We start from the raw sequence: 24,989 nt of genomic DNA on the forward strand, positions 1-24,989 counted from the left end.
TCAATGGACCGACCGCGGTGCCTTGTGCAGTGAAACCAGAGGTGCACTGAGACTTGGGTCACAGTTAGCAAGAACGAAAAAGGACCAAGAAAAAACACAATAGAGGACACTGTCATGGTGAAGAGTATGGCTCCACAGAACATTTGTCTCAGACTTTGACATACAAACGTGCGTGAGTACATACGCACTCAGTTCCAGCGTAAGCAAACCTCAGAAGTGGTCAAACAGTTTGAAAGACAGCCTTCCAGAGCAACACAGGATGTCTTGGTCTGTCATTATCATGTGCCCTAGCCACAGCAGAGAAAGGAGAGCACTTCCAAAGTCATCTAAGACCCTGGAAGTTGGGGGAAGAATTAAGTGGCGACATGCTCAGAGCCAATCCTGGGTAAATGGGGAATTCCAGAATTCTGAAGTGGACACGCTCAGAGATTTCTTAGGCATTAGCTAAGAAGTAAAGAGACCCATTATCAAATTAATAACATATCTTTAGGGTTGAAATTACCATCACGAAAATTTGGTAAAATGTAGATTTGCGCATCTAAAAGTGTGAACTTGATGAAAATAATGGACACAAAACTCACAATAGAAACAGTTGCAAATGTTGCCAGGTACAAAGCAGAAATGAACTAAATCTCCACTGCGTGATACATATGGAAAGAGTGGTGATGGAGAATGGGATTTCAATTAAAAGAAAAGAGCTTAACTGTCTTTGTACTATTTAAAAACTGGATTATGTATTTAATTGTCCTAATGGAATTCACCCTGCATCAAACCACCAACAGAAAAATTGATCAGTGTTGATATAGTTCTGATTAAAATGTTTTATTCATAAATATACAGTTAAAAAAATCTTTAGGATCAAAATGGCAAGGCTGAAATGGCTGGCTTGACTCTTCCTACCCTAGACAGATTTCCTAAGCACAGGTGCCATCTCTAGGACACAACTTTTAAAAAAAAAGTTCCATTTATTGATACTTACCGTCTACAAACAGCCATCTGCATTGTCATTGCTAGGTGATCTTTATAAACCAGCTTAAGTGAGCTGAATGAAAAATAAAATTTCATGAAGATACATTGAAAACATAGTTCACTGAGAAACAATCATGGACGCAGGGGAAAAGGAATAGTAGAAAAAGGGAAAAAAAAAAGATCAAAGGAGGGATACATATGTATTTACCAGAGTCCTGAGGAACTGTGTTGTGTGAACACATGCACACACAGTCATACAGGTCACTGATTCACCGTCTGGGCTCTGGCATGTCGCTAGAGAGCGATAAAAGTAACTGGCATTCTGTGAAACATGAAGGAAACAAGTTTTTAAGAGCTTTCTAAAATTCTAAAGATAAGAATGGTTTTATTAGAATATTCACTTATTCAAAAGGTGTTGCATAATCTCTTGTTGAGTATGGATGATATAGAAATATGTCCAAAAGCACAGACCATGAGAAAGTTACTTTGGTATGGTGTTAAGAGATTCTGAGGGATAGGCCAGTACTTAACCTAAATCACTTTATTAATTCAGACTTGACCTGCTTCCAAAAACAGGATCTAAGGCAACTTAAAGGAAGGACAAGCAGAGCACGGGGTGAATAAATGTTTGAGAGTCACTAGAAACTGAAGAAAGTGGGCAGGGAACGCATAAGAATTAATATGGCCTGGAAATGGACCAAGTCGAATTATAAGATCCAGAAATATGTCATGTTCTCATGTGTTTATCATAAAAGGGATTATGGCAGTTCCTTGGGGTATCCTGGGAGCTCAGGACTAGAGGGTGTTTTGCACCTGCAGGGGCCCAGCTGCATATGATCTGGGATCACGTGACAGATACTGTCCTTGCTACAGCTGTTCTCTACTCCTTGACAGTCAGATTTTAGAAACATTCATAGTAATTGGCGGGGGATAAAGGAGATGAGTTTTTCTTGAGTTCAAAACTTGCCACAGGGTAAGGACTGTGCCTCAACCCCTAAAGACACAAAGATGTGGCAGCTCTTTTCTCCTTTGTCTAGAGAAAAAGAAAATACTTGGCCTGGAGAGCTAGGGAGGCTTGCCATGAGGGCAGGGACACCAGAAGGAAGCGCTAGCATTCCTCTGGCACCTGGCTCCTTCCCCTCCAAGCCCACAGGTGGCCTTTCTCCACACTGAGCTCAGCTCCCCTCCTAGTCCTGACCAGTGGGCTGACACCAGAAAGGCCCCATGAGCAGGCCTGGCACCGTCCGTACTAATAAATGTGGCCCCACTGCTGTCACTGCTGGGTGTCCCCCGTCCTCTGGAACCACACAGCCTGCACTCAGGGAGGTTCAGTATGTCCCCCACGCTGTGCCAAACACATTTCAAATGTTCCCCTTACCGTCCAACCTGGGGCATCCCTAGGGCCAGGCAGGCTGGCCAAAGGTGAGTTTCATTTATCAACTTTTAAAAAAATGTTTGGCTTTAAGTCAAAAAAGGTCCTCACCCTGGGGTCAGCTATGACCCCAACAGAGCCTTTTGTCTGGCAATGAGACAAAGTGCTACTGGAAGATACCATACACAAGCCCAAGGGCAGCCAGGAGCGTCTGCACCACAGAAAGACCCCTCCAGATTCAGGATAGAGGAGACCAGTGTACCCCTGCTTTCCAGCCATCAGAAATCTTCCACATGCTTGAAATGGAAAGAACAGAAATGAGAAGAAAGCTATACTATTTTCATTACTGGGTAGACTCCAGAATCTAATTTTTTTGAAATATATTGTATTTATTTTCTTTTAAACATCTTCTTAATGCCTTCCTTATAGAAAATTTGCTCAGGGTTACTGTTGAGTTTTCAGCCATGCTGATTCCATTACTTGTGGTTATAAAGGATCAACAAAGTGACAATGACACTTCACACACACAAAAGCCAGCAGAAGAGACTGAATCCTAAGAAAAAGACACTGTGTTCACCTGCCTAGGAATATTAAAATATCAACAATATTAAAGTCCCCAGATTTTACAGGGTTTTTTTTTTCTTTTTCTTCTATGGAGTGAGAATACTAAGAAAACATGCAGGTCTCAGTAGTTGATGTACAGTATTTTTTTTGGATCTAGCAAATATACTTTTTATAACTTTTCTCTGAAAGGAGGAACTTTCTAGCTCAGATTACTTGGACACTCTTACTGTTTATCCTTCCCTTTTTTGAGCAGTCAAAAGAGATTTCTTTCAGGACTTCAAATAAATAAGATATCCAGCTGAACAAACACCATATATTCTCATGGATTACTTTGGCTTCTTAAAGAATATTTCACTTTCTTTTTTTTCAAATGTAAATGATTAAAGAGGCCATCATATGAAACTCAAGAATGAACTGTTTAAAGTGGTGTGGATTCCACACAAGGTGGGATGTGAAGAAGCAAAATTTCCAGCTCAGTGAAAGAGTGTGATATTTCACAGGGGAAATTTGAATATTGCTAAGTATTTTATTATATGTTTTAACAGGGCTGATTTTATGACATGAAACCCAAACTTTCCTACTTAAAATCAATGTCTACCATATTTTCTAAAGAAAAGAAAAATAAAGATTTCTATTTTCAAAAAGCAAACCCCAAAACAACCACCACCACAAATCCTATAGATTACACATCGTCTGAATGAGCAGAATAGTATGCTATGCAGGCTTTGGAATGATTGGTGAACCTTATCTAATTTTACGGCTCAAAACAAAAAAAGTTCAGGGTTTCTGGCCAATTTTTAGAACTCAACTCCAATCTCGGCAATAGAAGTTTCTTTAAAAAGAAAATGTGGGCCATCTATTAACACGGGCCCCCTCTACCAAAGCAGCATGAAAACAAATACTTGACTTTAGGAAATGATCCACATGCTTCTTTATTCTCTTCATAAGCTTTCTTATTAAAGGACTAAATCTTAGCTCCCATCATGAGGCAGAAATGCATAAATACATAAAGGGAAAAAAGGTGCTTTCCACACCTCTCAGCCCAGAGAGAAGGCAGATCCGAAGAACACAGAGACACCCGCTGGACCCGGCAAAATGAGGATAGGGTAACAGCAGTAAGATGTCACCTTGGTGGCTAGGTTACAGAGGACTGTGACTTCCACCTCCCTGTGCACGCTCTTCCTGTCCTGGCTTCCATGGGCCAGCTGCCATGTTGCAGAGGCCTAAGTGGCACAAACCCCAGTGGGGAGCCAAAGTCCCCAATCTACTGGGCCACAGGGAGCTGGGCCTCGAGGAGACTCTGGCCTGGCTGCCACCCCGGGTTTGGCTCTGAGCCTTACCTGCTTTGCTGTCAGGTCAGCTACTGCCCACCTGGGTGGGGACTGGGCGCAGGGAAGACGCAACAATGGGTCAGAACTCCCCACTCCAGGGCCCTCACTGTGGATCACCTCCCTCTGAGGTGTGAAAGTGCTTTATGGATGACAAAGTGCTCTCTGCTACCTGGCCTCAGCCATGCTGTACCCACCTGGGGACCGTCGCACAGCAAACTTAGCATTTTCTAACCAGGTTTACAGATGATCCTTCCCGACACCTTTTCATCATATTGAGGAGGAAGAAGACACCCAGGCCATCTGCATTTCTACTTTACCCTCGGCCTCTCCGGCAGGTCCGAAACAAGAGAATAGAGAGAGTTACTAGTCCACATACAGAAAACCTCCCATTTGACTCTGCTGCTGCATTTGCCCACGCAAATCAAGGGAGGTCTGCCAAGCACTATGGGCTACTCCCTGGCTCGCTGTGTTTTCTACCGGAAGCTGATAATTTCTTCCTTGAAGATGAACTGGTTAAAAAAAAAATCCTCAAATTAATTAAAGGTACCTCCAGTCTGAAGCCCAAGAGGTTCCCTCCCTCATTTCCATGCTACTGCTTCTCTCCCACACATGGTCTTGCGAGAACATGGACCCTGCTCAGTCTTGTGCACCTAACAGCATTCCAGGCATGCGCTAGATGATCAGAAGTATTCGTAGGTTGGTTGGATGGTTGGATGGTTGGATGGTTGGATGGACAGACAGACTGACAGGTGGACAAACACATGGACACACATCAAAAAGACATAAGATCAAACTTTTTGTGGTGCATACATGAATTTATTGGCGTGGAGCCCTGCTTCCAGAGTTTCCCCTCTTGGTCCCAATCCTCCCTGAATGTAGATAAGCTGTCTTATCTTTAAAGGTGCCACTGGCTGAAATAATTGCTGTGAGACAAAACAATTCTGACACCAGGTCACTGTGCTCCCTTCCCGCCCCTCTGTGGTGCATCTACACTCAGGAGATCACCTCTTAACGCCTGTGCTCTGAGGGTCAGTGAGGGTTTGGAACCTGGGATGCAAACGATGCAAAGAGGAACTGCGCGTAATTTGTGGGCCAGTCATTCCCAGGTATAAGGCCACTGTTTCCCACAGTAAAGCAACAGTGCTGCGATGGGTTTTCCCTTCAGTGACCCAGGGCTGAGGAAGACTGCTTCGCCCATCAGTGGTGTCCGGCCTACACTCTCTGGCACCCCAATTCTAGCACTTCCCTGTAGTCAGGGGAAAGGTCCGAGGGCGTGAGCCTGCTTTTCACTCAGTGGGCACGACAAGGCTGTGTTAGTCTTTCTTACCTCCTTGCAAATTAAAGTATTTTTACAAACCAACAGGACACTGATCTTGGTTAACTGACTCATTTTGCAAATAAGAAAATGAAGTCCGAGAGGCTGGGGGACTTGCTCAGAGACACACAGTTGTTTAATCAGAGCAAAGTCTGACCTTCCTCTAGATGAGGGGACGTAACCACCACCACCTCCAGCATAGAGCTGGCCTCAGCCTCCTGGAAACACGTCTTCAGTTCCCTGCAGAGCACTCCTTTATCTTGGTGCAATAAGGGGCAGGCGGGGGAATCCTGTTCCAACCAACCCAGAGCTCCAGGCTTGAGACTTTGTGTTGGCTAGAAAAACATTACCTTACACCCCGTGGGGGGGAAGAATCAACATGTCTGGTGAGTGACAGAGAAATCAATGCTCACAGAAGGAATGTTCCAGAAAACCAGCACAAACTCCTGGCATCTATTTAGTCATGCTGGCCTCCAAGATCTAAACTGCACTGAGGCCAAATGCTGTTGGAAAGAAGTATGAAATTGGAGAAAAGGAAACTGAAAGGGGGAGGATCAAAGAAGGCAGCACTAGCTTTAAACACACACACACACACACACACACACACACACACACACACACACTCTCACTCCTTCTCTAAAGAGCTGCAGAGAGCTATGAGGAGCAGCTCATAGCCGCAATGCCAGCGGCCCACAGAAGAAAAGAGCACAGAATTTCAAATCTTGGTTAAATGTTCATTAAATAATTCGTCACCCATATTAAGGCCAGCTGGTTGCTTGGTCCCCTCCTGGGTGCTCATGAAGCAAGAAAGGCTGAGCCAGACTCGAAATACCACAGAGCCCAGCAGAAAGCCTCCAGGGATCGGGCGCCACTGCCTCTTGCCTCTCGAGGAAGGTCCTTTGTCTTTGACAAGAAAGGGACCAGCCTCCCCCCTCCAAGCTGAGGGCTGCCGCTGGCAGGCACACAGGAAGCCAGGAGGGTCGCGCTGGCAGCAGGACAGCCATCCCGGCCCCTGCCCTCAGAAGCTGCAAGGTGCTCACTTGGGGTTCTTAGGCATGACACTCCAGGGAGGACGGAACCTTCTGTGACACTCTGCCCCCTTGGGAGGAGCGCAGGCAACCATGAGCAACCCTGAGAGATGCAGCAGGCCAGGCAGTAGCCATGGTCCTGCCAGGGAGGCCAGGTGCAGAGGACAGGCACTGGGGACCTCACTCGTGTCTGCACCCCAAAAGGTGGTGCTGGATGCGCAGAAGCAGAGAGAAGGGCGGGGGAACGCTGGTCAAAGGGTCCCAATGTCAGCAACAGAGAATGACTTCCAGAGACCCATTGTACAGGACGGTGAATACAGTTGGCAGTAACACATCACATGGTTGCAATCTGCTCAGATAGTAGATCTTAAACGTTCTCCCAACAAGAAAGTGAAAATGTGGTATGATGAATGTCAATTAGCTCAGCTGGGGTAACCGTTTCACAATGTGTGTACTATATCAAAACACCACAGCGCACTGCAACAGGCCCGAGTTCTGTCAATCATGCCTTAGGAGAGTGATGATGATTAAGATCTTACTGAATGTCTATTGGGTACCTGGCCAGCTCCAAACACTAAAGCCAAAGGCAAGACCAGCTGGTATTTACTGAGCATCTAGCATGTTCTGGATGCTGTACGCTGGATGCCATTTTCTTTTCATTTCATTTTCCTTCAGGAAGCTCTAACATCCCAGTTTTAAGGACCAGGAAGGCAGGAATGACCATCGATTATTAAGCATCTAATTATCTTTCATTCATTCATTTACTGTAAGGAGCCGGGATACAGTAGTGTGGAGATAAGGGGAAGACAGACAATAAGTACAAAACCACAGAAGTGACTTAAAATTGCAGCCCTGTTCAATGCTGCTCAGGGAGCATACAGCACCCTCAGGCAGCAGGACTCCAGGCACTGATTTTCATTGCACAATCCTGCAGGGCCTTGACAAATCTGAGACCTAGCTGCCCCGGTGAGGTGTGATGTTGGGTTGAGTCTGGGGATGAGGAGAGCCTCAGGGTGGGGCAGGAGGGTGTCCCAGACTGAAAAGCAAGTGTCAAAGTCCCCAGGGAGGAACAGCAGGTGGCTGGCTTCAGGTGAAGCCGGTCCCCTGACGGGCCCAGGAGGGCCAGGTGGCTTCTGTTCACCTCTGACTTGCTCACGCGCCACCCCAACCTGGAAGGCACTCCCACTCCACACGGGAGCTAACTGTGCATGGCTATTCAGCAGAGCCTGTCCAAAAGCCACTACCCATCCTCCCTCCTTGCCGTCTGAGCTTGACTCTCCCCTAGAGGCTCAAACCTGCCAGGTATACCTTTCCTGGCCTTCCCTGCACCTGGGACAGGAACAGGTGACTTAATTCTGGCCAGCAGGAGCTGAGGTAAAGTCACCTTGGGAGGATAGTTCTCAGAATGATATTCTTGATAAAGCTAGGCAACAGCCAAGGAGGCACCTGTCCCCACCATCTTGCCTTCAGATTTTGTCATATAGGATGAAATGATAGGTGCTGCTGCAATCATTTTGTAAGCATGAGGAGAAAACCAAGGCACTCATAAAGGAGCTGCCCATAGAGTGCCCCAACACACCTCAGGGCTTCTAGATATGTGGAAACAATAACAACAAAATAAAAAACAGAAAACCAAACCTTTATTATTCTAACCACCTTTAAGTAGATGTTATAACTCATGACCCAAAGCATCTTAACTGATATAGAAAATTAACTTCAGAAAGGATAAGTCATTTCAAAATTACACAGCTATAAAGGGAGGGAGGGGCTGAGTTTTAGACACAGGCCTAAGGTTCCAAATCCTTTGCTCTTTTGCAATCTACCCTACCCATCGGCCTCTGGACTGAACAGTGTAACCATTAAAGCTCTGGACAGAACTGAGAGAAAACTAATAAAACCACTCCTGATGATAGTCCTGAAAAATCAGGAGAAGGTGTGAGGTTGTGGGAAGGTGGCCTTGGAGGGGAGAAGAGGTGCTCACTGTGGGGGCCAACATAGGAAAGTTCACGTGTGGCCGTGTCACCACTGGGACCCAGGAGTCTACTGTTTTGACACACCTGGACTGGCTGGCGGGCCACGGCAACCTGACCATTACACCCTCATTCAGGAGCCTCAAAACATGCAGATTAGTGAGTTAGTTTCCACGTTGTGAATCGTGTTTCCTTCTCCCAACATCAGCCAGGCCCTGCTCGCTCTCTCCACCTCATACATAGTTGATTCACTATGAGTTGACTGGGAGCTTCGTCCTTGATGGTCCCTACAGCACAGGTGCCACAGGTATTTAAAGGGGGTGAGGAGAGAAGTATTTTTCTAAAATACTAATTTAAAGAACAAATCAACATCTATTATCTCATTCATTATGTTTTCAGTTGCACATTGATAAATCACACTGCTGTGGGTTATTCAAGGGCAGAATTTCCCAGCCTGGCTTTCCGAAGGTTAGGAGAATGACATCCAGTGCTGTTTCCAGTTATAATTTATAACTCTGCAACAGGACCAGCTCTGCAGACCTGTCCATTAGCAGGGGAGCTGCACATCTGTTAAAGCTCACACAATGGCCGGCTTTACACGGCCACAGGAAACGAAACCCAATCATTTTACAAGTTCTACAAACTCTCCATTTTTTTGTTTTAACGTAAAATGATTCGAAAATGCAGTTCCCTAAAACATCTGCTAAGCTCTTGCTACCCTAACACGTGATGGTCTTTCTACTATTACCTGCCAACACAAATATTTGGTTGCACAGAACACCCTAAGAAGCACGTGATGCAGCTCAGCTTCCAGTCGGCCAAGGGCTTGCCTGGACCTGGGACCTCTGCTCAAGAAATTGTTGACAAGAATTAAATGCTTATGTGGAGAAAGGGGCAGGGTGAGCTTCGTGAAGGTGCTGTCTGTTGAACGTGTTAAAAAGGAACCGTGGCTGCACAGGGAAATACATACAGCACAGCACCGTCGTGCATGAGACAGCAGTAAATGGACCCAGGGTAGACGGTAAAGGTGGGAAGGGGAAACGCCATTTTCGAGAGCTGGGTAAGCTCTCTATGCACACAAGATGATAATTCTAACACTGAGGAACACTTGTTAAGAAGCAGCTGAGAAGGGCGGTGTTGTTGGTCAAGCATCCTGCTATGTGGCCTAAACCGCCAAGCTGGAAGAACAGTAGGATTCCAAAGTTCACACACAGGGCAACAACTGAAATGGTCAAAATCACCCCTGAAAATCTCTCATGTCATCTGATAATACCATAGTCAGGTTTTGTGAATTAAAATCCATAGAGAAATATCTCTGTAAAAGTGCAATATACATATTAAGATAAAATGCACATTAACACATATATAAAATTTGATTTTAGAGTATTTTCATTGCATAGAAGGAGCTAGAGAGTCAGAGAGGAAAACATACAGTGCACACATGATGTGACTTCACTATGAGAAAGCTCTCATCCAAGTTTAGTTTCCTTTAAGATGCTTCAGGAATAGTTATTTGAAGAATTTTGCATTTTGTTTTGGAACCATGCTTAAAAATAATCCTATTTCTATTTTTATTCATTATTTTAATTTTATTAAAAGTTGGAGGGAGGGTAAATAAGCGCTTCCACCTCGGCACCCACCCCCTACACTGCTCCTGTCCTCGGGATGTCAGAGGGCAGCAGAGATGTGGCTTTACCAGTAGGGGTCGCTGTGCTGAGAATTAATCCCTATGAGTTTCTCATTAGTGATTATTATACTGCAGGCAGCCAAAATGGAAAAATTAATTAATTTCAAAGTGATAATGCATTTACAGCAACAATTAGAAATGTATAACTGTAAAAGGGCAACATTTAAAAGACAGATTACATTTAATAAAGTTGCACAAGAACATCCAATTGTAAAATTACTGATCTGCAACAATATTCCTTAAAGAGGCACTTAAAATAGCCTGACTCCATGAAGGGTGACCTAATTACTGTAACTAAAATCACCACAGTCACAGCAAGTCAAAGCAAATAAAAAAGGGATGCTGATATTAGAATACTGCTGTTTAATGGTTGCGGAAGCGGCTATCGTGGATAGGCAAAGCCAGGGCTCCAGCCCAAGGCTACGTTGTATTTCTTCTCTCCTCGATCTCACACAATGGAGTGTGTACTCCAGCAAGTTTGGTGTAGAGAGAAAAGACTTTTTTCTAGGTGACATGCAGAAGACGCCAGAAAGCACAACACCCAGCGCCAGACTCCTGGCAAAGGGGAGATTACATCCCTGCCATGCAGCTTCCTCTGTGTTCAGGAGTCCAGCCCTCAGGTGGGGAGGGCATGGGCTGCACCTGTAAGGTCTATGTCTAAGAATCTGTTGCCATTAAAATGGCAGAGGTGCATCCATCGCCCAAGGAGCAAATACCTTATTGTGACCGAAAGAAGGCCAAGCCACACACACTGGAGAGCACGTGCAGGTGACTCGGAATCAGTCTTGTTTTTCCTGCCAATGAAACTGACCAACCCCAAGTCTACATTCAAGCCGATGCCACTCTGGAAGTCACCAAGTCCTAGATGTCTATGAAGGAGAAGGGGCTGGCTCAGAGTTTGAGAAATAAGTCCAAGCCCCACCTCCTCCCACTTCTTTATAAACTGGAACTTCAAAGGCTCAAAAATACCTCTAAGCACCTAAAAATATAAATGTATCATTAGGGAGGATTTTAATAAGAATCTAATCTCGGCTCCACATCCTGCAACTTTCTAATCTTTATGCTTATTTAAGGCACTCCACTTGTGGAATATTAAAGATGCTGTTCTACCAATTACTCATGGAATGTCCACAACACTATATTCCTGGGAGACCAGATGTGCAGGTTGGAGAACAACCAACCAAGCTCCCTCCATGCACATGCCTTTCCTGCCTCATGAGTAACTCCTTCCCTCCCTCCATCCCAAAGGCCCAGGAACAGAGCCCTCCAGCTCCCTCTATGCCTGGTCCTTTGGCCTCCTGACTCTTGTCCTGTTATCAGCAATTGCACTTTGGAGGAGAATATTCTAGACCAAGACACTGCTCACAGAAACTAATTACAGCCAACACAGTGAGAAGTATCACTTGCAACAGGCACTGTGCCAGGCACATCATTGATCTCTGCTCTCAATAGGGAAGCCACTGGGCCCTCATGACCACTTACATTAAATAAAGTGCAGTCAGATTAAAAATTCAGTTATATTAGCCTCAACAGCCATATATGGCCAGTGGCTATCATGTTTGCTACTCAGATTACAGTCTCTACAGAAATTCTACGTCCACTCTTACAGATGTTATGTCCATCATGGCCGATGGTCACAATGGCATGCATCACCCTTTTGTTTATGAGGAGGCAGGCTTGAACCTGAAGTGACTGTCCAGGCTGTCCCCATATCCAGAGGCAAGAACCAGGTCTTGACTTTAGGGTCACTAACAGGAGAGCTGTCCAGGGGAACACTTCCTTCTCTTGCCACCACTGGGAGGCCACGTCAAACCCCTTTCTGGGTACAGGGCGCTGCTTACCGCTGTCTTTCTAGGTACACCGCTCCCCTGGCAACTGACACAGAATGTGGGTTTTCACGAGGTCACAACTCTCCTCTAGCTCTTCCCAAGGGCTAGTTATCTGTGCACGTCCAACACAGTTCTCACCCAGGGTCTTGCGGCTACTCCATTTACCTGTTACCCAGGATGCTCTATGGGGTCTTCCTCTCAGGCCCCAGCCTTGCCTTGCTGTGGTCACTGAAACCTGCTCACAAGTAGTCTCTGTGCTTCTGTGACTGGGGTCCAGATGGATCAGGGTAGCGGGCAGAAGAGGCCACTGCACACTGGCCAGGGAGGTGGAGGACAGCCACAGAAGCCAGGCACCAGGGAGTGGCGCTCACGGAACACCCCCACTCAGTGCTCTTCCTGGCCCACGTGGCAAGGCTCCCACCTCAGTTTAACTCCACACTGGTTTCTCACTTGGCTTACATCCTGACCACACTGACCACAAACCCAAACACTCACCATGCCATGTGGATGCCTGCTCCAGGTGACTTGCTAGCACGTCACAGAACCCTTCCTGGCAGATCCAAGAAGCCAACGATCACCCCCAACTTTGCTAGGCACAGTTCACATTCGATATTATGTAATAACCAACCCACCCCCAGAAACACAGATACCGACCAGCATGACTGCACGAGAACTTGTCTTTTCCCCCTGCCCCTTTCCAGGGCCCTGAACCCTGGGATCAGGTCACAGAATAACAGTTTCTGCCTTTTCTGTTGACCACTCCCCACACTCTGGAATTCACACCAAGTGAGCTAGTTGTATTACCCCCCATCGATTCCATACACAGAGCCCCCTCCATGTCTTTCCTGTCACATCCTCTGATTAGGAACATTCTGGAAGAGGCTACAAAACCAAAACTCTTTGTTGTCATAGAAGTAAGCTCCTGAGCGCCCACCAAGGAACACATCCAGTGAGAAGACTCAAGACGCAAGGATTACCAATGACAATCGAGGACTGGCTGTGGGCACCTGTTGGTCTTGAAGCCACAGGACAACAAAATCAGGAGCATGTCTCTCCTCTCTCACCCAAACTCTAACAATCCATCCGCAGCTGTGAGGGGCACTGACACCCACTGGAGATCCACATTCCTAACAGCAAAAGACCTCACTGTGGTCAAGGAAAGCCTTGCGGGGAGAGAGCCCTACAGGCTCATGGAGAGGAAACTGGTGGGGGAAGGTCTCAGCCCTGCGACCCACGTGCGAACGGTTTCACGCATTTACTTTCCAGATACAATCCCCACACTCACCCACCCCCTGACCAGGAAAACTACTCGCCTCGTCCCCTCTGCATGTTAAGTATTCACACTTGAACTGCATTTGTCTTACTTGAGACCCATTTGGGGACTGGGTGTGCCTCACTAGTGGAGCCCTGGCCTGGCATCTCTTACTTCCTGTCTCCTAAATAATTCCTGAGATTCAGGTAGTTCTTAAAGTCATCCACAAACATGAAGGGCAAGGACGGCAGGTGTGAGCGACCTCAGAAGGAGGCAGACCACACTCAGAGGCTGAGATAAACTGGAAGATGATGGTCTGACACACTTCCAAAGGCCAAAACATGTTTGGAGAACAGGGAATTTCTGTGGTGTAGATGTTATGTTTGGGTAATGGAAACACTAGCATTTATTAATAGGAAAATATTGTTAAATGTCTGGAGATTAGAAAGTAGTCTTCCAAATACATCGTGTAAAGTATATATTCATTCGAATTATTTCCCTTTAAAATGCGTTCATGGAAGAAGTTTCTAGACACAATTGATAAACAACCATCAAAAATATAAAAGCTTCACATTTCCTTTTGTGAACACTTCCACATCTTATCAAGGTGATGTGATTTATTCAAGAAGATTCACGTGTGGGGATGTAAAGACTAGAGTACACTCCAGCCATGAAGCCTCTCCAGGAGAGGGTACACCGACTTCTTCATTTAAAGAAGAATTTAGAATATCTGATAATAGCTTCTCAGTGAACACAAAGGGATCACACTGCTACCAATCCAATAGTCACAAACCTGTGTGTGTGCGCACGTGTGTGTGTGTGTGTGTGTGTGTGTGTATGAAAGAGAGACAAATACACATACTGGGGGTCGAGCCCAGGGTCTCATGTATGCTAGACAAAGCACCACACACTGAGCTACATCTCCAGCCCTTTTGCATTTTCCCATTTTGAGACAGGGTCTCACTAAGTTGCCCAGCCTGGCCTTGAACCTGGGATCCTCCTCCACAGCCTCTCTAGTAGCTGGGAATATAGGCCTGAACCACTACACAGCACAAATCCTCATTTTTCACCTTCTAACATGAAACACAGTTCTCAAGTGCAATGCCCAACACAATAGGTGTTCGAAGTTTTTTGAGTCAAAACAGAAATCACATCCAAACAAAATAAACCATCAAGACCTTCAGCACAACATTGAGAAACCACCTCTTCTCTCCATCCTGCCACAGAGAGGCCGCCTGTGCTGGGCCCTTGCTGGCAGCTCAGGCATGACATGACCCAGGTAAAGACCAGACTTTGTCCTGGGGACAAATGGCGAGGAGGGGAGGATACGCACAGCTGGACATCTCCAGGGAAGGCACGCTGGAGGTGCTGGTGGCGCCAGAAACCGTGGACTTACCATGGACTTGGTGAACGGCCTCGCCAAGGTGAACAGCAGTGTGTATACCCACCAGTGGCGGTGGATGGAGGAGTACATCATGTTCCCAGGGTGCACCGCGTTGGACGTGACCCCACGCGGGGACAGGCGCCGGTGCAGCTCGTTGGAGAAAAGGATGTTGCACAGTTTGGATCTGTTGTAGGCCAGCATGGCCCAGTACTCGCCCTGTGATAGGGACAGGCGGCTGAAGTCAAGCTTCCCGGAGGAATTGTTGATGTCTGTAAATCTGAAAAAAGAGGAGATAGGACACAAAGCAACCAAGCTGTAGCTTTTTGTCTAGTTGCATCTTTTTATTTAGAAATCTAAGGAGATGCTGCATGGACTACTGCAAACTCAGTCCTGAGTACATCAAATCATGTCCCTTCAAAACAGAGATCTGTTCATTACAAGCAAGTCACCCTCTTCCAAAGACACCTAGATCAGCCTGTGCTTGTAATAGCAGTCAACCCGCCCAGCTCCCCACAACCCTTCCCAGGTATTTTTCAAATTAAATGAGGAAGCATCTTAAATCAAGGGCTGCTGCTTTTGGAAAGAAAGGCACCACTCGCCTAATTTTTGTTGGGCTGTCCTGAATTATTTCAGCCAAAGCTGGAGTCCTGTATGTATTTTTTATTGAGCATCCGAGAAAATACAGACAAGGCGTACTGCCTCCAAGACTCTCTTCCAGATTAAAAATTAATGATTATAAAGGGGCTGTAACCTTGGTAAGGTGCCATTGATAGTCTTCTACGTTTAAAAGATAAATGTAAACAAAGCCAAAACGAGTTCTGGCAGAGCGTGATGTTTTTAAGTATACCCATGGCATGGATGCGCACAAATCAAAGTAACTAGTTGATGTTTTATAATTGGGTCTGATGGAGTCGTTAAACACCAGCTGCTGGGTTCCATTCCTTTCTTCCTTTAAGAAAAAAAAAATAACAAAGTAGTAACAGCTTTAAAAAAATTGGATCAAAACAAAAGGAATTTCTAGATGTTCTCATCTTTGTTTAAGGACAACTCATATTTTGCTCCATTAAATTAACTCTGGGCCCTGGGTAATAAGGAAGTACGAGGATACCGCAGGAAACAGCAGAATGAAAAATACAGACTCATCCTGTCGTTCAGGTTGGGCACAAAAACACAAAAGAGCCACACGGGCAGGTGAGACTTGCATTCTAAGGGAAAGTGACTGTCCTTTCTCTGGGGCTCCACCAGTGACATCCAATTTCTGGTGCTAAACGGTATTGCTGCTCTAAAGTCATCAACAAATCCAAGGACCAGGAATGCCATCAAGGATTCGGCAAGGAGACCTTGAAACTAATTGCTGGCTGCCTGTTTCTGAGTCCCCAAACTACAGGAAGAGCCCAGGCTTCTGAGCTTAATTGTCTAAGGCGGGGGAACTTAGCGGGAAATTTGAAAATTTATGGGGGTCTTTTTCTGGTGGAAATAACGATTGCCGGCAGGGACCAGGGATGGTGGATGTCCCACAATGCAGGTGGATTCTTGCTCAATAAACACTGCCCCCCTGGACTTCCAAGCAGATGAAAAGCCTGCGTCTAATTACCTGAGCCAGAGCCCAACTGTGCTTTACGCTTACAGTTTTACCATCCACTGAGTTTCCAGGATCGCCGTGCGAGAACCACATAAATGAGGAGGAATGGATGTGATTTCAGATTCTGGGGGTTTTTTGGAGCATGCAGCTTGAGTCAGCATTGGGTGCTGTCTCTTGCTAGGCCATACACCTGTCGACAGTCTGCCTATGACTGTTCCACTGGAGGTGACACATGCACCGACACACACATCTGATTGTCATGTTGTTGCAGAGGAGATACTTTATTTCTGAACTTTACTTCAATGCAGTCATAAGGTGTTACAGAAGAGCTGTCAGAAAAGGGGCTATGAGCCAAGAACTGCAAAGATCCAAGTTAAGGGACAGGACTAGGAGACCCGACTTCCTCAAGGCAGAAAAGGACATTACAGAGGTACAGCAGATCTAAACACCTTGGGAGAAACACAACACCCTTTGCTCCCACCTCCCAGGCTTCTTTTGCTAACTGCTCCTGGAAGCCCCCTTTCTGGTCTCTGCATTTAGCTGAACCAAGCTCGGGAGCCTCTTCCTCCAAGAAGCTTTCCCTAACACTTCTGCAGAAGTCGATATGATTTCTTGGTGTCGTGTTTGCAGGAGGGGTGTGGATTGAAAGAAGCCCCAGAAACAGGCTGAAATGCATGTTTCCATGGAAATCAAACATCTGCTTTCCAGGATATCAATCCCAGTGTTCGTTGACACTGCTGCCCCTCAAGGTCAATGACGAAACCAGCTGTGACTCCTTCAAGTTTTGCCTGTGTGTTGTGTCACCACCCCTGGCTGCAAGCCACGTTCACCTGGTTCTGACACTGGACTGTACCTCCTGTATGCTACTGGGGCAGTGTCTGGGCCACTGCAGGGCTGAACACGGGGTTAGAGAACTGAAGTTTGATCATGGGTTTGAAATTCCAAACCAAGGGGCAAATTTCCCTTGTTGCAAAAAGTCTTGGTTTGAGCCTTGCTCAAAGGGCAAAATGTACCACAAGGCGTAAACCCTCTGAGCTCTGTGTTAATATCTCTGTGCTGCCCTTTCTGATGTCAGGAAAGAGTTCCCTGCTTTGGCTTCAAGGCTGACACCTAAGTAGCTCATGAGTAAGGAACACAGGCAGATTATACTTCTGAGAGGGCAGGGTTCCTTCCTAGAACCCAATCTAAGAACATGGCCGAAACACTGCATGGTAAGAAATTACATGGAACCAGGTTAGAGGGCACTTATCAAGGTGGAGAAGTGCCGGCTGCTGGGTCCCGGGTCTCCCCCTGGAAACAACACCTGCAGCATGAGAACCCTGATGTCCTCCTGCCATCTCTTGGGCAGAAAGCCCATCTGGAACTTCCCAAGGGTTGCATGGACCATCTTCCAGGAAGCACATAGGGTGGACCTGATCCCCCTGAACCAAGGCAGGCTTCCTAAAATATGGCCACGTCCACCCCTCAGCTACAGAGGCAATAAAACAGCTCTTCAAAGGCTGTCAGCTCTATTTGCAAGTTGAAAAACTGACAAAGCCAAACAAAAAGGTCTTAATAGAATTCTCTCTTGCGGACACACTAAAATACTATACAGTTTGCCTCCGGACATTAACTTTTGATTTTTAAGGGCACCCCATCTTGTATTTATGTATTGTCTCATTATTTTTGTTGTTGTTGTTAAAATGAAGATTTTTTAAATTCCCCAGTTTAAGTAATAAGGATTGATTCCACGTAGACAAGAGTTAGCATGTTTAAAGAGCAGAACTAAATTTGCATTAGCAATTTTGTGTATTGACGTGATTGTGTGTGCATGATATTGTGTGTGCGTGTATGGTTGTGTATGTGTTTTATTGTGTGATTATGAGTAGTTGTATTTGTAATTGTGTAGAATGTGTATGTGAGTGCATGTACCTGTGGTTGTTATTGTGTGATTGTGTAAATATATGTATGAATGCATGTACCTTTGTGTGTTATTATGTAATTGTATGTGGTCATATGTGTTATTGTGTAAATGTGTATGATTACATGTATCTGTAGTTTTGTTATGTGATTGTGTATGGCTTGGTTATTATGGAATATGTGTATGATTGTATATACCTGTGGCTGGCTGTGTGTGATTGAGTGTATGAATGTATGTGTTACTATATGAATGTGTGATTACATTACCTGTGGTTGTGTGTGTTATATGATTGTGTATAGCTTGGTTGTTATGGAACATGTGTATGATTGTGTGTACCTATGTCTGGGTGTGTGGATATGTGTGTTACTGTGTGAATGTGTATGATTGCATGTACCTGTGGTTGTGTTACTGTGTGAATGTGCAGGTGGTTGCGTGTACATGTGGTTGTGTGTGGGGTTCTATAATTGTGTGTATCAGTTGGACACTCAACACAGTTCGAGCCATTAGAAGTGTCCAGCCGGCCCTCTGCTACTTTCCCTCTATTTTAATTGTTATCTGAAAAATTTTCCCAGAAGGAAACCAAGCTCTCATTTCCATATGATACATTTCAGGTAGGCAGAAACTCAATTCACTTCCTCAGACTCCAGATAAGTAAGTAAAGCACAGTGAAGACACAGGGAGGCTCATAAATATTTTGCCTTGGGGCAGTCTAGTATAACATTTTCTGCAAACACAGGACTTTATTTTTCCCCTAACAGGGGGTCTTGACTCCAGTGAAGAGATTGCGCCAAGGTTTATGGAGGTAATTAGATATCAACACTTGCATTTTACTGCGTGGTTTAGGGCTCTGGGTTCTTGAGCAGGGAGTGAGGGCCCCACGTACTGCTGAGTTCCCGCCTGGCACTGGCTCTCCAGGCCAACAGACACCTCACGAGCTGTGAGCTGGTGGCTTGAGGGGCCGTCACAGTGTAGGACCACAAAACCTGGGAGGGGCAACAGGGAAACAGAAACCAGAAGCAGTCGCCAGAGAGGAGGGCCCAATCACAGGCTGCCAGAGGCCCTGACTGTAAACTAAACTGGATCTAATTCAGAAGGCCAAGCCTTTTCCTTCCCAATGACTCTCTTAAATGGAATTAAGACCTGATCTCCAAGGCATGCTGCAGTCAAGGAGAGATCAAAGGCAGCCCGAGTATTAAGGGCAACCAGCAGCACCCACTGGACACTGTCTCCTACTAAGTACCAGCTCACTTAAACACGTCCCGAGGTGCCTGCCGTGTCTGGCCAGCATGGGGGCTGGCACATCCGCTGGAGCCCTCTCTGCTGCCCAACAGGCCACTCTGTTCCCTTCCTCAGACCTGCTGTGATTTGCAAAGATAAGGCATCCAGATTTCATTCCTGCCTAATTACTAGATGCTCTGTGTCTTCTCACATGGGGGAGGATTACCACCGGACACCCTCCTTTCATTTCAGCCATCATAAATTCAAAATGGTAAAGGCAAATCTATCTGCAGCATGTCACTTATACCATAAGCCCCTGTGTTCGGGAGTGATAAAGGGTTCAAGCTAACCCTTGGCTGGTCTCTCTCCCCCAAGTCCCAGGGGTTACATTTTATGGAAGTATGATTAAAAAAATAAGCTTCATTCTGGGTCACTAAAACATTTCAGGCAGGACTTAAGACGGAGGAGAAGAGGGAAAAATAGGCCCTCACACAATTTTTTTTTTTTCCAGCTACTCTGCTAAGAGCAGACGCTTCCTCCCACCCCCACACCAAGGAAACTGGAAAGAGAAATCTCCCAAACAAGTACTAAATCTAGCCTCACCCAACCCGCCAGTCCTTTGTCTTTTCTGAGCACTTTTCTCTTTAGACAAATAGTTGTTTATCCAACTCCAGAATCGAATATGCTGAAAATACGATGAAATTTTCAAATGTCTTTTTAGTCAATTGAATATTCTCCTAATGGTAATAGAAAAGAAGGACCATCTGATGTTTTAATTGAAATTTTAACCAAAAGAGGCATGGCCAGATTTCTAATATGTTCTAACTACAGTACTTCCCTTTCCACAATTACACAGCTAATGTCTGCATTGAATTCCCTAATTTCTCATTATAAAACAATTGGATTTCATCTCGCAGTCTTTAATTGCATTGTTTCTCCTGCTAGAATAACTGCACATTCTTCTTCCTAAGACGTTGAAGTTGTTGAATTACAAATCGATAAAGGTCACGCCATTCAGATTTAATCAATTATTATTCCATCTCTAAGCAAGATCAGTGCAGAGCTTGAAGTATAGTTGTAAAAACACCCTGCATTGCTATAGACAGCCTCCCCCAAACGGTCCCCGCCATCCCACACGCAGGGCCCTAGAGAAAGCAGGGCAGCCAGGCTGCGGGCTCTCCCACTCCTCGGAACACCGCGAAAAATGATCCTTAGAAACAGGGTCCTGGGGGAATTCTAGGAGGGTGTGGGGCAGGGGGGCAAGCGAAAAACATGGAATTCAAACCCACCGATGGGACTCGGAGGAGACCACGACCACGCGGGCAGGGGCCGAGCGGCAGAGAACGTCCTGCAGGAGCTGCACCAGGTAGAAATGCCCCAGGTGGTTCACCTGGAAGGTGGTCTCCAGGCCATCCTTTGTGAGGCTCCAGGGCAGAGCAAAAGCCGCAGCGTTGCACACGAGCACGTGAAGGGACCTGGAAAATAGAGCATTCGACAATCTGTAGATGTCAACCAAAGGCCACCCACGTTCCCCAGGGATAGCCGATTTGTCACTGCCTTCAAGATCCCATCATCGAGAGACAAGATGCCCTACAGGGTCGCATGGCTCCGAGTGGGCAACCGTCCTGGGACACTGGGGAGGACAGGCCCCTGGGATGTAGGACTTTCAGTGTTAAATCCAGACAGTGCTTGGCAAGTTAGGACAAGCTGGTCATCCTGGTTGGAATCCAGGTTCCACCACCTAATTAACTCTGCCCTTCCAAATTCATCCAGTTTGCACATTCCTCAGCTCCTCATCTTAAATCAAAATAGTGCTTCAAACACAGAAAACATCCTATAAAAAAAAATGCTGACACAGGACCCAGCACTTATGAGGAGCTAAAGAAACACATCAAGAGGAAGAAGCTTTGTCCAAGGAAACAGACACACCTGTGTGGACATATTCCTTTTAGAATGTGCTAGAATAACTGCACATTGGATTATACCTACTGTTAAAAACCAGCCCAATTTATGTTTACATATTAACTTGTTCCACAATACAATTCTTGACAATAAAAGTAATAGTGTTATGCAAATCAAATTCCTAAATCCTCATGAACAAATTGTATTCATGAGAAATCATCCAAACATCCAAACAAGAATTGAGAATTATACAATAAAATATAGTGAACATAGCTAGGGTGTTTGTAATTGCAACATAAAAGCAACAAATTGGGGGAAAAAAAACTAAATATACAATGGAGAAATCATTAAATAAAACAGAATATAGCCTTATGCTTGAATTATATAGTCATTTGAATTATAACAAACTAATCTATTTTGTTTTATAATCCATCATAAAGTCAAGTCTGTGATGTTGTAGAACCACATACACACCCGCACCCAGAAAGAGGGGATGGTGATGAGGGAGGTGCAGGTGAGGGGAGGTGCAGGTGAGGGGAGGTGCAGGTGAGGGGAGGTGCAGGTGAGGGGAGGTGCAGGTGAGGGGAAGCACCGGAGGCTGGTGGGCCCACTGAATCGGAAAATGCCTTCTCTCTGAGTTTACCTATACTTTATTCTCTCTATAATTAACATGCAGTGTATTTATAGGAAGGAATAAATGCAATCAAATAAGTATTCAGCAAAATAAAAAGAGCATTTCAGGAATTTAGCCAACACATTTAACATGAGAGGGGAAACACCAATAAACATGGTTGGCTTTCACAGGAGCACTGGATTAAGAGCTGGGAACCTGCATTTTTGACTCCTCTGGGACAAGTCTTCCAGGCACTCCGAGCATCTGATTCTTGTAAAATAAGGAGCTGGAAGTCGAGACACTTAGTTTTCCTCACATATCTCTGATTCCAGGGCAATGGCTGTGGGTAAAATTCCTTTTTGATATAGGAAAAAAATCTTTCCTATATTTTCATTTGAAAAAAAAGGTGTTTTTTCATAGAAACATTTCATAGGTTTATTACTATTTAAACAATTTGGTTGTGTTTCTATTTTCATGAAATGCAACCATCCAAGAGTCATAAGTTAAATGTTAAAAAAAAATGCTCTTCATATAAGAGAAACAGGGAAACAGAAAATATATGTAAAAGTTAAAATAATACATTATCAGAAAAGTAAAACACAAAATGACAAATGACTTAATACTAATAATCCACATTTTATATAAAGAGTCCTTAGAAATCAACAAGAAAATACAGTGTAAGAGTCTAACAGATATACTGAGATATTTTTAAAATTTGTAAAAGTAGACTACAAATGACCAATACAAAGCTTAACATGTTCTATACTACAACCAATATTTTCTACCAAAAAATCAGCAGATTTATTTATGTTATTATGTTTTTATTATCTTTGTAAAAATTGGTGGGGAAATGTATTCATGCCTCCTGGATTTTAAGTAGAAAATGCATATCATGAGAATTAAAAGGAGTCACATTATTTCATCTGGTGACCCTGCTTCCAACAGGGGAGGACATAGTGGCAGGATGGAGGAAGCAGTATTTTATCATTAATAATGTTTATAATTGCATGTGATGACAATAAAATGTGAATGGCTTTTAGTGAGCTGTGGTGTTTTGAATTCTCTGTCAACACTGCTCCCCATCTTTTATGCCCAAGGGGCAGCCCATTCTCAGAGCTGCCTCCCACACCATGGCATGACGCAGGGGGTTCTGCAGTGGGAAGAAAGGCCGATTCCACAAGGTATGTCCCCCCCACACACTGAACATGACCTTATTTGGAAAAAGGTCTTCTCAAATCTAATTTGAATTCCTGGATAGAACCCTGAGTCACAGTACATACTCCATTTTATATATCACTGAACTGACTTTGCTAGTATATTGTTGAAGAATTTTTTGTCTCTATTCAAAAGTGATATGGGTCTAGTTTTCCTTTTCCTGTGATGTCTTTGGTTTAATTTGACATCAGGTAAATGTTGGTTCCACAGTCAGCTGGGAAGTATTCCCTTCTCTTCTATCTTTCTATTCCTTAAATACTTGGCAGAAAGCATAATTTTTAAACAAGGAATTTGATAACAGTGATTTTATAAATTGCTGTTACTTTTTAAAAGAATTCACGAAATCTCATTTTCATTGGGGAATCTGGATCGGGTTTAGAAAGTGTTGATTTTATTCTGTGGCTTGATGTAGTTTCCAAGTTGTCACCTGCCTAAAGCTTACATGGGGTGAGCTGGGTCTGGATGGTAAAATCTATTTTTCACATAAGTGCCCACCGCCATTGTTATCATACCCCCCCACACACCCATAATCCGTGTATTCCCTGAGGAGGTGGGCGCACAGGCTCTGGGGCCTCTGGTTGGGGCCTTCCCACAATACCCATCAAGGCCCTGTTTCAAATCAAAGCAGAGATTCCTGGTTTGCAGCTGTGGGGAGCCATATTTTGTACTAAGGCAGAACCACTAAGGGAAAAACTTGGGAAACATAGTAAACTATATTACATTTGAGCTTCTTTTAGACTGCTTCTCAAATATTTGGTTCCATCCTCTAGAGCTATTTATTTTTTCCTTTTACTTTTCTGAATATAAACCATGGGTTGGACACTTGTCAACAGCTTTTTGTTACATACATTTAATCTTCACAATAATAGGAGGTGACATGAATTACTGTTGCCATTTTACAGGCCGGAAAACAAGATAGTAGAAGAGCAACTTTCATGAGCTCAGAAATGAAGCAAGTATCAGAAATAACTAAAACAAGTAAGCAGATAAATGAATAAAACAAAGTAAAAGGAACCAACTGACTTCAAGGCCACCTGATGACCCTGTTTCTTTTAGAAAACCAAACTAAACCTGCGAGGACCATGCCAAATGTCCTGCTCAGTTCTGCTGTTGTTCACACCTGCCTCCTGGCTAGCAGTTGACCTCCCTATCCTGTGAAGGGGACCGCAGAGGACCCCTCCCAAGCTCCTGGAGAGCAGGTCCCTCACCAGCTGCCAGGACCTTTCTCTGAATGACATTTCCTGATGTCCACAAGGGAGAATGAAATTCTTCAACGCTGATTTCCACAGCACTCACCTGTCCTTACGATGTGCCTGGACATTCAGAATTCTGACAGCACAGCTTTTCATGGCCACCTCTCCCCCGGTGGCGATTATTCTTGCCCTGCACTGTCCCAGGGAAATGGAAACCACAGCTCTCCACCAGGAGGCAGGACCCCTCAGAGGACCTGGGGAACCCTTTCCTCTCTCACCAGGTTTGAACACCCTTCATTAATGTTAATTGCACAACACCAGAGGCAAAATATGTACCCAGTACCTAAAACGGGTCACCTCTATTAATTAAAAATAGGTTGGTGGAATTGGAGACTATAAAGCACTCAACTTTTTTCTTTTAATTGTAAAGGCACCTAATTGGCTTGTACAAAAGGAAAAGATTCCTTTTGCCTCTCTTTAATGAGGTTTTTATAATTCAAATAGCACATTTTGCTCAGTTTTGACTAAAAGCCACGCAATTCAAAAGGGTCTGAGATGATGAATATTTACAGAATATCAAAAGAAAAGTTCAAACTATAAAGACAGAATGGAAACAAAAATAGGACCCCTTCAAGCCCAGAGCCAGGTTATTAGTCAGCACTTTT

General features: G+C 44.8%; 1 protein-coding gene across 3 annotated transcripts in view; it reads right to left on the reverse strand.

Moving 5' to 3' along the window:
* Wwox (WW domain containing oxidoreductase) overlaps positions 1 to 24,989 on the reverse strand; it is an 875,116-nt gene that overhangs the window by 600,031 nt on the left and 250,096 nt on the right. For all 3 annotated transcript variants that reach the window (XM_048792595.1, XM_048792594.1, XM_048792596.1), the window contains exons 7-8: positions 20,691 to 20,876; positions 14,714 to 14,978 (exon numbers count right to left, since the gene is read on the reverse strand). In XM_048792595.1, the coding sequence (XP_048648552.1) occupies positions 14,714 to 14,978; positions 20,691 to 20,876 (451 nt within the window). The remainder of the gene's footprint in view (positions 1 to 14,713; positions 14,979 to 20,690; positions 20,877 to 24,989) is intronic.

This window comes from Marmota marmota, unplaced genomic scaffold (assembly GCF_001458135.2).
Source record: "Marmota marmota marmota unplaced genomic scaffold, marMar, whole genome shotgun sequence".
Taxonomy (NCBI): domain Eukaryota; kingdom Metazoa; phylum Chordata; class Mammalia; order Rodentia; family Sciuridae; genus Marmota; species Marmota marmota.